The following is an 11,870-nucleotide window of genomic DNA, read 5'->3' as shown; positions in this document are numbered from 1 at the left end:
CCCACTGTCCCCAATCCCACTGTCCCCCTCCCCACTGTCCCCCTCCCCCACTGTCCCCCTCCCCCACTGTCCCCAATCCCACTGTCCCCCTCCCCCACTGTCCCCAATCCCACTGTCCCCCTCCCCACTGTCCCCAATCCCACTGTCCCCCTCCCCCACTGTCCCCAATCCACTGTCCCCATCCCACTGTCCCCCTCCGCACTGCCCCCCTCCCCCACTGTCCCCCTCCCCCACTGTCCCCAATCCCACTGTCCCCCTCCCCACTGCCCCCCTCCCCCACTGTCCCCAATCCCACTGTCCCCCAATCCCACTGTCCCCAATCCCACTGTCCCCCTCCCCCACTGTCCCCAATCCCACTGCCCCCCTCCCCCGCTGCCCCCCTCCCCCACTGTCCCCCTCCCCCACTGTCCCCCTCCCCACTGTCCCCCAATCCCACTGTCCCCCTCCCCCACTGTCCCCCAATCCCACTGTCCCCCTCCCCCACTGTCCCCAATCCCACTGTCCCCCTCCCCCGCTGTCCCCCTCCCCCACTGTCCCCCTCCCCACTGTCCCCCTCCCCCACTGTCCCCCTCCCCACTGTCCCCAATCCCACTGTTCCCCCTCCCCCACTGTCCCCAATCCCACTGTCCCCCTCCCCCACTGTCCCCAATCCCACTGTCCCCCTCCCCCACTGTCCCCAATCCCACTGTCCCCCTCCCCCACTGTCCCCAATCCCACTGTCCCCCTCCCCCGCTGTCCCCAATCCCACTGTCCCCCTCCCCCACTGTCCCCCTCCCCACTGTCCCCAATCCCACTGTCCCCCTCCCCCACTGTCCCCAATCCCACTGTCCCCAATCCCACTGTCCCCAATCCCACTGTCCCCCTCCCCCACTGTCCCCAATCCCACTGTCCCCCTCCCCCACTGTCCCCAATCCCACTGTCCCCCTCCCCCACTGTCCCCAATCCCACTGTCCCCCATCCCACTGTCCCCAATCCCACTGTCCCCCTCCCCCACTGTCCCCAATCCCACTGTCCCCCTCCCCCGCTGTCCCCCTCCCCCACTGTCCCCAATCCCACTGTCCCCCTCCCCCACTGTCCCCAATCCCACTGTCCCCCTCCCCCACTGTCCCCAATCCCACTGTCCCCCTCCCCACTGTCCCCAATCCCACTGTCCCCCTCCACACTGTTCCCCTCCCCACTGTCCCCAATCCCACTGTCCCCCTCCCCCGCTGTCCCCAATCCCACTGTCCCCCTCCCCACTGTCCCCCTCCCCCACTGTCCCCAATCCCACTGTCCCCCTCCCCCACTGTCCCCACTCCCACTGTCCCCAATCCACACTGTCCCCCTCCCCACTGTCCCCAATCCCACTGTCCCCCTCCCCCACTGTCCCCATCCCCACTGTCCCCCTCCCCACTGTCCCCCTCCCCACTGTCCCCAATCCCACTGTCCCCCTCCCCCACTGTCCCCAATCCCACTGTCCCCTCCCCACTGCCCCCATCCCACTGTCCCCAATCCCACTGTCCCCCTCCCCACTGTCCCCCCTCCCCCACTGTCCCCAAGTCCCACTGTCCCCCTCCCCACTGTCCCCCTCCCCCACTGTCCCCCTCCCCCACTGTCCCCAATCCCACTGTCCCCCTCCCCCCTGTCCCCTCCCCATGTCCCCAATCCCACTGTCCCCTCCCCCACTGTCCCCAATCCCACTGTCCCCCCACTGTCCCCAATCCCACTGTCCCCCTCCCCCTCTGTCCCCTATCCCACTGTCCCCCTCCCCCACTGTCCCCATCCCCACTGTCCCCCTCCCCCACTGTCCCCAATCCCACTGTCCCCCTCCCCCACTGTCCCCAATCCCACTGTCCCCCTCCCCCACTGTCCCCTCCCCCACTGTCCCCAATCCCACTGTCCCCCTCCCCCACTGTCCCCAATCCCACTGTCCCCCTCCCCCACTGTCCCCAATCCCACTGTCCCCCTCCCCCACTGTCCCCCTCCCCCACTGTCCCCAATCCCACTGTCCCCCTCCCCCACTGTCCCCCATCCCACTGTCCCCAATCCCACTGTCCCCTCCCCCACTGTCCCCATCCCACTGTCCCCCTCCCCCACTGTCCCCATCCCACTGTCCCCCTCCCCACTGTCCCCCCTCCCCACTGTCCCCCAATCCCACTGTCCCCTCCCCCACTGTCCCCATCCCCACTGTCCCCAATCCCACTGTCCCCCTCCCCCACTGTCCCCAATCCCACTGTCCCCCTCCCCCACTGTCCCCAATCCCACTGTCCCCCCTCCCCACTGTCCCCCAATCCCACTGTCCCCTCCCCCACTGTCCCCAATCCCACTGTCCCCAATCCCACTGTCCCCAATCCCACTGCCCCCTCCCCCGCTGTCCCCCTCCCCCACTGTCCCCCAATCCCACTGTCCCCCTCCCCCCCTGTCCCCCAATCCCACTGTCCCCAATCCCACTGTCCCCCTCCCCCGCTGTCCCCCTCCCCACTGTCCCCCTCCCCCACTGTCCCCTCTCCCCACTGTCCCCCCAATCCCACTGTCCCCCTCCCCACTGTCCCCAATCCCACTGTCCCCAATCCACTGTCCCCTCCCCCGCTGTCCCCCTCCCCACTGTCCCCCTCCCCCCACTGTCCCCAATCCCACTGTCCCCCTCCCCCACTGTCCCCCAATCCCACTGTCCCCCTCCCCCGCTGTCCCCCTCCCCCACTGTCCCCCTCCCCACTGTCCCCCAATCCCACTGTCCCCCTCCCCCACTGTCCCCAATCCCACTGTCCCCAATCCCACTGTCCCCCATCCCCCACTGTCCCCCCTCCCCCAGCTGTCCCCAATCCCACTGTCCCCCAATCCCACTGTCCCAATCCCACTGTCCCCAATCCCACTGTCCCCCAATCCCACTGTCCCCCTCCCCCTCTGTCCCCAATCCCACTGTCCCCCTCCCCCCGCTGTCCCCTCCCCACTGTCCCCAATCCCACTGTCCCCCTCCCCCACTGTCCCCACTCCCACTGTCCCCAATCCCACTGCCCCCCTCCCCCACTGCCCCATCCCCCACTGTCCCCCTCCCCCACTGTCCCCAATCCCACTGTCCCCCTCCCCCACTGTCCCCCTCCCCCTCTGTCCCCCTCCCCCACTGTCCCCCTCCCCCACTGTCCCCAATCCCACTGTCCCCCTCCCCCACTGTCCCCAATCCCACTGTCCCCATCCCCCACTGTCCCCAATCCCACTGTCCCCCTCCCCCGCTGTCCCCTTCCCCACTGTCCCCCTCCCCACTGTCCCCCTCCCCCACTGTCCCCCTCCCCACTGTCCCCCTCCCCCACTGTCCCCAATCCCACTGTCCCCCTCCCCCACTGTCCCCCAATCCCACTGTCCCCCTCCCCCGCTGTCCCCCTCCCCCACTGTCCCCCTCACCCACTGTCCCCAATCCCACTGTCCCCCTCCCCCACTGTCCCCAATCCCACTGTCCCCCTCCCCCACTGTCCCCAATCCCACTGTCCCCAATCCCACTGTCCCCCTCCCCCACTGTCCCCCTCCCCCACTGTCCCCCTCCCCCACTGTCCCCAATCCCACTGTCCCCCTCCCCCACTGTCCCCAATCCCACTGTCCCCCTCCCCCGCTGTCCCCAATCCCACTGTCCCCCTCCCCCACTGTCCCCAATCCCACTGTCCCCCTCCCCCGCTGTCCCCAATCCCACTGTCCCCAATCCCACTGTCCCCAATCCCACTGTCCCCAATCCCACTGTCCCCAATCCCACTGTCCCCAATCCCACTGTCCCCAATCCCACTGTCCCCCTCCCCCGCTGTCCCCAATCCCACTGTCCCCCTCCCCCGCTGTCCCCCTCCCCCACTGTCCCCAATCCCACTGTCCCCAATCCCACTGCCCCCCTCCCCCTCTGCCCCCCTCCCCCACTGTCCCCCTCCCCCACTGTCCCCAATCCCACTGTCCCCCTCCCCACTGCCCCCCTCCCCCACTGTCCCCAATCCCACTGTCCCCCTCCCCCACTGTCCCCAATCCCACTGTCCCCCTCCCCCGCTGTCCCAATCCCACTGTCCCCAATCCCACTGTCCCCCTCCCCCACTGTCCCCCTCCCCCACTGTCCCCAATCCCACTGTCCCCCTCCCCCGCTGTCCCCAATCCCACTGTCCCCCTCCCCCACTGTCCCCCTCCCCCACTGTCCCCCTCCCCCACTGTCCCCAATCCCACTGTCCCCCTCCCCACTGTCCCCAATCCCACTGTCCCCCTCCCCCACTGTCCCCCTCCCCCACTGTCCCCAATCCCACTGTCCCCCTCCCCCGCTGTCCCCCTCCCCCGCTGTCCCCAATCCCACTGTCCCCCTCCCCCACTGTCCCCAATCCCACTGTCCCCCTCCCCACTGTCCCCAATCCCACTGTCCCCCTCCCCCACTGTCCCCAATCCCACTGTCCCCCTCCCCACTGTCCCCAATCCCACTGTCCCCCTCCCCACTGTCCCCAATCCCACTGTCCCCCTCCCCACTGTCCCCAATCCCACTGTCCCCCTCCCCACTGTCCCCAATCCCACTGTCCCCCTCCCCCACTGTCCCCAATCCCACTGTCCCCAATCCCACTGTCCCCCTCCCCCACTGTCCCCCTCCCCCACTGTCCCCCTCCCCCACTGTCCCCAATCCCACTGTCCCCCTCCCCCGCTGTCCCCCTCCCCCACTGTCCCCAATCCCACTGTCCCCCTCCCCCACTGTCCCCAATCCCACTGTCCCCAATCCCACTGTCCCCCTCCCCACTGTCCCCCTCCCCCACTGTCCCCAATCCCACTGTCCCCCTCCCCCACTGTCCCCAATCCCACTGCCCCCAATCCCACTGTCCCCAATCCCACTGTCCCCCTCCCCACTGTCCCCCTCCCCCGCTGTCCCCAATCCCACTGTCCCCCTCCCCACTGTCCCCCTCCCCCACTGTCCCCAATCCCACTGTCCCCCTCCCCCACTGTCCCCAATCCCACTGTCCCCCTCCCCCACTGCCCCCAATCCCACTGCCCCCAATCCCACTGTCCCCCTCCCCCACTGTCCCCAATCCCACTGTCCCCCTCCCCCACTGTCCCCAATCCCACTGTCCCCCTCCCCCACTGCCCCCAATCCCACTGCCCCCAATCCCACTGCCCCCAATCCCACTGTCCCCCTCCCCACTGTCCCCCTCCCCCACTGTCCCCAATCCCACTGTCCCCCTCCCCCACTGTCCCCAATCCCACTGTCCCCCTCCCCCACTGTCCCCAATCCCACTGTCCCCAATCCCACTGTCCCCCTCCCCCACTGTCCCCAATCCCACTGTCCCCCTCCCCACTGTCCCCCTCCCCCACTGTCCCCAATCCCACTGCCCCCCTCCCCCACTGTCCCCAATCCCACTGCCCCCCTCCCCCACTGCCCCCAATCCCACTGCCCCCCTCCCCCACTGCCCCCAATCCCACTGTCCCCCTCCCCCACTGTCCCCCTCCCCCACTGCCCCCAATCCCACTGTCCCCCTCCCCCACTGCCCCCAATCCCACTGCCCCCCTCCCCCACTGTCCCCCTCCCCCACTGCCCCCAATCCCACTGTCCCCCTCCCCCACTGTCCCCCAATCCCACTGTCCCCCTCCCCCGCTGTCCCCAATCCCACTGCCCCCCTCCCCCACTGCCCCCAATCCCACTGCCCCCCTCCCCCACTGTCCCCAATCCCACTGTCGCCCTCCCCCACTGTCCCCCTCCCCCACTGTCCCCCTCCCCCACTGCCCCCAATCCCACTGTCCCCCTCCCCCGCTGTCCCCTGATCCCACCCGGACACCCCCCTCCCCCTCCCCCCCATCCTCCTCCAGCCCCCGCAATCCCACCCGGTAACCTCTGTCCCCCCCCCCACCAACTCATCCCACCCCAATCCCACTCGGACCCCCATTCCCCTCCCCCAATCCCACTCGGACCCCCAATCCCCTCCCCCAATCCCACTCGGACCCCCATTCCCCTCCCCCAATCCCACTCGGACCCCCAATCCCCTCCCGCAATCCCACTCGGACCCCCAATCCCCTCCCCCAATCCCACTCGGACCCCCAATCCCCTCCCCCAATCCCACTCGGACCCCCATTCCCCTCCCGCAATCCCACTCGGACCCCCATTCCCCTCCCGCAATCCCACTCGGACCCCCAATCCCCTCCCACAATCCCACTCGGACCCCCAATCCCCTCCCGCAATCCCACTCGGACCCCCAATCCCCTCCCACAATCCCACTCGGACCCCCAATCCCCTCCCGCAATCCCACTCGGACCCCCATTCCCCTCCCCCAATCGCACTCGGACCCCCATTCCCCTCCCCCAATCCCACTCGGACCCCCATTCCCCTCCCGCAATCCCACTCGGGCCCCCATTCCCCAATCCCACCTGGATGCCCTCCCTGGGATGTGAGTGGGTTAGGTACCTTTAGCAGGTTGTTGTCGTTCTTCAGTTGTTTGACAGAGTGTCGGAGAGCTTCAATGTGCTGCAGGAGTAAGGGCGAGTCCTTGATCTGAATTGGAGCAGAGCCAGCTGTCATCTGAGTCGAACCTGTCCCTGTACAGGAACACAGGGTTAGCATTCAACAGGGGTCACAGCCACAACACAAACATCCAACTCTCCACAGACATGGGCTGGGCATTGGTGTAGTGCTCACGTTAACGGACTGGGAATCCCAAGGGCCAGGCATAGGCTCGAATCCCACCACAGCAGCTGGTGGAATTTAAATTCAGTCAATAAATCTGGAATATAAAGCCAGTCTCAGCCATGGTGACCATGAAACCCATCGAGTTCACTAATCTGTTGTCTTTACCTGGTTCGGCCTACATGTGACTCCGGACCCACAGCAATGTGGGCGACTCTGAAATACCCTCTGAAATGGCCCAGCAAATCACCCAATCTGGCAATTAGGGATGGGCAACAAATGCTGGCCTTGCCAGCAATGCCCACATCCCACTAAAGGATAAAAAGACACTAGGTGAGAGCAAGAGACGCGTGGAGATGTAAACGGATGTGGCAGTAACTGGGTGCTAGACTGAGAGACTTTGAGTAACACAGAGCTGTTCTTCAAACCCAGTTAATCAAGATTGGCTCCTGGTCTGTACATGGACCGATCTCTGCTGAACGGAAGGTTTGGAGTGATTGCTGATGTCTGTATTGAGTGGCTGCACATACAGGAGCATGTGCTCAACCTCTCCTCCAACTCCACCATTGATATCTTTGTCAAGGTAAGACCTGTCTCTCTGCCAGCCTGCTCATTCTCCCACTATAACCCCCCTCTTCACAGGGATCCAGATAGCAGTATGTCTGGAAGAGAGAGAGGGGGGAACTGTACCCCAAACACTGGTCCTGCATTTGCACCCGTGGGGACTGCGAGTTTGGGAGTGGAGGGGGAAGGAGGGTTGGAGGCGGAGTGTGGAGTGATAATAATGGTTACTGTACCTCCGAGTTGGTCCTCTGATAGCAGATTGGAATAGAGACATGGAAAATCAGTCAGTGGGAAAGATGACAGAGTTTCAGAAGGACAGAACATGTTCTGGATTAGACACTGGCCACCAGCTCTCCATTGACCAAGAATGATGTGGTGCTTTGCATACAGACTGGCACGGATACATAAATTACATAGGATCATTAAAAAAAAGCAAACAAAGCTTTGGAGCCAGGTTCTAGGGGCCAAACAGGGAAATTATCCTGGAGCTGTATTGAAATTTAGTTTGAGCACACTTGCAGTTCTCTGCACTGTTCCAGTCACCATCATATAAAAAGGGTACTTGACACTGGACGCAATGCAAAGGGATTTCCAAGGATGATATCAGAACTGAGGATATAGCTATCAGGAAAGATCAAACTGGTTCTTGTCTGGAGAATGTTGAAATGATTGTGATATTTATTGATTGTACTGATGCACCTTGTGATCCATGTGTAAAAGTTGAATCTGATTGTACTTATGTGATGGTGATTTTGAAATGGTTTTGAATGTTCTTCCAGATATTTTATGGATAAAGTATATTTTTCAATCTTAAAAAAAGGTTCTTATCTGGAGAAGAAACTACTAAGGGGCGATCTGATAGAGGTCCTTAAGAGAAGATAGGACAAAAGGTAAGAGACCCAAAAACGGGCTGCTTGGAGGATGAGGGGGAAAAGAGCGTTTGATGCATGTCAGGCAAATTCTTCAAGTGAGAACGGAGTAAAATACAATAGAGGTTGAGAGAGCAGCTAGAGAGGAAAATAAGACTCAGTTTGAGAATAGAATAGCAGTCAACATAAAGGGATCCCAAAAATCTCTTCTTCTGACATGGAAAAAGTAAGTGGGGAGTAATAGAGCCCAGAGTATTAGAGTATTAGACTGAAGTTTACTTTTATAAAATGGAAGGATTTGGTAATGATCTGCACATCTGGATGTTAAGCTGGGATTATTTATAAAGAAGGTGATAAGTTCACTTGGGAGCGGTTAACAAGCAGGCTTCTTGCAAGGAATCACCTGCCCTTTATGGCACTTGAGGAGTTACCCGTCTGTGTTGAGTTGCAAAGTGTTTTATTGAATGAAAAGCTGGAAACTTGCTGAAAGGTAAACACATGGCAGACACTGACCTTAAGTTTAAACCTGCAGTTTTGCTTTCAGTTTTGTTGGGGAACAAGCTGAGGAAGGAAAGCCACCCTAGTTGACTCCCTCTCTCTACCTTGCCTATAATTGTGTGTGGCTAACAACCTGCAGCCAGCGAACACTCATCTGAGAGTAACTGGTCTGCATTTGGACCTGAAAAGCTGGGACCAGTTGGTGAGAACTTCCAGATGTCCACCGGGACCAGTCTTCACACGAGGGAACTCCAGGTCGACAGCGTCGAGACCCTGTGGACTTTATTCTTTATTTTATAAGACCCATCCTCCAAAGGCCATCTGTGCAGAGACTCTGTTTGTCCTTTGTTTGTGTGTGTGTCTGTGTGTCTGTGCGCGTGTGTGTGTCTGTGCGCGTGTCTGTGTGCGTCTGTGCGCGTGTCTGTGTCTGTGCGCGTGTCTGTCTGTGCGCGTGTCTGTCTGAGCGCGTGTGTCTGTGCGTGCACGTGTCTGTCTGTGCGCACGTGTCTGTGCGCGCGTGTCTGTGCGCGTATGTGTCTGTGCGTGCGTCTCTGTGCATGTGTGTCTGTGTCTATGCGCGCGTGTCTGTGCGCGCGTGTCTGTGCCAGTGTGCGCGCGTGTCTGTGTGCGCGCGCGTCTGAACAAAGTACAGCACAGGAACAGGCCCTTTGGCCCTTCAAGCCTGCGCCGATCATATTGCCTGTCAACTAAAAAGACTTTATCCTTTATTTTATAACACCCATCCTCCAAAGGCCATCTTTGTAGAGACTCTGTCCTTTGTGTGTGTGTCTGTGTGCGTGTGTGTGTTGGGGGAATTATTTGTATGTGTGTGTGTCTGTGTGCATGTGTGTGTGTTGGGGGAATTATTTGTATGTGTGTGTGTCTGTGTGCATGTGTGTGTGTTGGGGGAATTATTTGTATGTGTGTGTGTCTGTGTGCGTTGGGGGAATTATTTGTATGTGTGTGTGTCTGTGTGCGTGTGTGCATTGGGGGAATTATTTGTATGTGTGTGTGTGTCTGTGTGCGTGTGTGTATTGGGGGAATTATTTGTATTTGTGTGTGTCTGTGTGCGTGTGTGTATTGGGGGAATTATTTGTATGTGTGTGTGTGTTGGGGGAATTATTTGTATGTGTGTGTGTCTGTGTGCGTGTGTTGGGGGAATTATTTGTATGTGTGTGTGTCTGTATGCGTGTGTGTACTGGGGGAATTATTTGTATGTGTGTGCGTGTGTGTATTGGGGGAATTATTTGTATGTGTGTGTGTGTGTGTGCGTGTGTGTATTGGGGGAATTATTTGTATGTGTGTGTGTCTGTGTGCGTGTGTGTATTGGGGGAGTTATTTGTATGTGTGTGTGTCTGTGTGTGTGTGTGTATTGGGGGAATTATTTGTATGTGTGTGTGTGTATTAGGGGAATTATTTGTATGTGTGTGTGTCTGTGTGCATGTGTGTGTGTTGGGGGAATTATTTGTACGTGTGTGTGTCTGTGTGCATGTGTGTGTGTTGGGGGAATTATTTGTATGTGTGTGTGTCTGTGTGCGTTGGGGGAATTATTTGTATGTGTGTGTGTCTGTGTGCGTGTGTGCGTTGGGGGAATTATTTGTATGTGTGTGTGTCTGTGTGCATGTGTGTGTGTTGGGGGAATTATTTGTATGTGTGTGTGTCTGTGTGCATGTGTGTGTGTTGGGGGAATTATTTGTATGTGTGTGTCTGTGTGCGTTGGGGGAATTATTTGTATGTGTGTGTGTCTGTGTGCGTGTGTGCGTTGGGGGAATTATTTGTATGTGTGTGTGTCTGTGTGCGTGTGTGTATTGGGGGAATTATTTGTATGTGTGTGTGTCTGTATGCGTGTGTGTACTGGGGGAATTATTTGTATTTGTGTGTGTCTGTGTGCGTGTGTGTATTGGGGGAATTATTTGTATGTGTGTGTGTGTCTGTGCGTGTGTGTGTGTTGGGGGAATTATTTGTATGTGTGTGTTTCTGTGTGCGTGTGTGTTGGGGGAATTATTTGTTTGTGTGTGTGTCTGTGTGTATTGGGGGAATTATTTGTATGTGTGTGTGTGTGTGTGTGTGTGTGTATTGGGGGAATTATTTGTATGTGTGTGTGTGTGTGTGTGTATTGGGAGAATTATTTGTATGTGTGTGTGTCTGTGTGCGTGTGTGTATTGGGGGAATTATTTGTATGTGTGTGTGTCTGTGTGCGTGTGTGTATTGGGGGAGTTATTTGTATGTGTGTGTGTATTGGGGGAATTATTTGTATGTGTGTGTGTCTGTGTGTGTGTGTATTAGGGGAATTATTTGTATGTGTGTGTGTCTGTGTGCATGTGTGTGTGTTGGGGGAATTATTTGTATGTGTGTTTCTGTGTGCGTGTGTGTTGGGGGAATTATTTGTATGTGTGTGTGTCTGTGTGCATGTGTGTGTGTTGGGGGAATTATTTGTATCTGTGTTTCGGTATGCGTGTGTGTTGGGGCAATTATTTGTATGTGTGTGTGTCTGTGTGCATGTGTGTGTGTTGGGGGAATTATTTGTATGTGTGTTTTGGTGTGCGTGTGGTGTTGGGGGAATTATTTGTATGTGTGTGTGTCTGTGTGCATGTGTGTGTGTTGGGGGAATTATTTGTATGTGTGTGTGTCTGTGTGCATGTGTGTGTGTTGGGGGAATTATTTGTATGTGTGTGTGCGTGTGTGCTCGGAGAGTTCTTTAGGAAGAGATAGATAGTTATGCTTCCTGATTACAATTGTGTGTTAACCAGTACTTGCAACTTGTTAAAAGTTGTATTGTTTTAAAATAAATGAATCATTCCGAGTTGTTAAAAGAAGCCTGGTCAGAATCTCTTTTCTTCTGGGTACTCGAGGTAGAGGTATACAATTGGCAATTTAAACATTTCAATTAATGGCACAGCCTGCAGAGCAGTGGGGCTTGATCATTCACACACTCCACCCATCCCGGCTGGAACAATAGTAAGAGGAGGAGATCGAGAGGGTGATTATATGCTTTGCAGTTCAGGACAAGACTAGAATTTTCAATGAGTTCTTTATATTGGTGTTTATTGAGGAGCAGGAGTCTGACAAAATATCAGTAGAAGTGGAGGCAATGGACTGTATGAAAATTGAAAGAGAAAAGGTACTGGAAAGACTGGCTACAGTTAGGGTGGATAAGTCACCTGGTCTGGATGGTTTGCATCCCAGGTTATTGAAGGAAGTGTGCATGGAGGCAGTGGAAGGTTTGCTATAATCTTCCAATCTTCCCTAGGATTTGGGGATCGTGTAGACAGTACACACTGCTGCCACGGTTTGATGAAGGGAATGTGCTGGATGTTGTCTACATGGATTTTAATAAAATCTTT

At 57.8% G+C, this 11,870-nt stretch overlaps 1 protein-coding gene across 1 annotated transcript in view; it reads right to left on the bottom strand.

Annotated features, from left to right (window-relative positions):
* Window positions 1-6,370: 6,370 nt before the first annotated feature.
* Window positions 6,371-11,870, bottom strand: part of LOC121276109 (dynactin subunit 1-like) — a gene marked incomplete at its 3' end in the record, with an annotated part of 249,284 nt that continues 243,784 nt past the window's right edge. The window contains exon 23 of the mRNA XM_041184072.1: window positions 6,371-6,507. Within this exon, the coding sequence (XP_041040006.1) occupies window positions 6,371-6,507 (137 nt within the window). The remainder of the gene's footprint in view (window positions 6,508-11,870) is intronic.

This window comes from Carcharodon carcharias, chromosome 1 (genome assembly GCF_017639515.1).
Source record: "Carcharodon carcharias isolate sCarCar2 chromosome 1, sCarCar2.pri, whole genome shotgun sequence".
Classification (NCBI taxonomy): domain Eukaryota; kingdom Metazoa; phylum Chordata; class Chondrichthyes; order Lamniformes; family Lamnidae; genus Carcharodon; species Carcharodon carcharias.
Note: the sequence above shows the minus strand (reverse complement) of the source record. Positions and strands in the feature narration are given on the sequence as shown.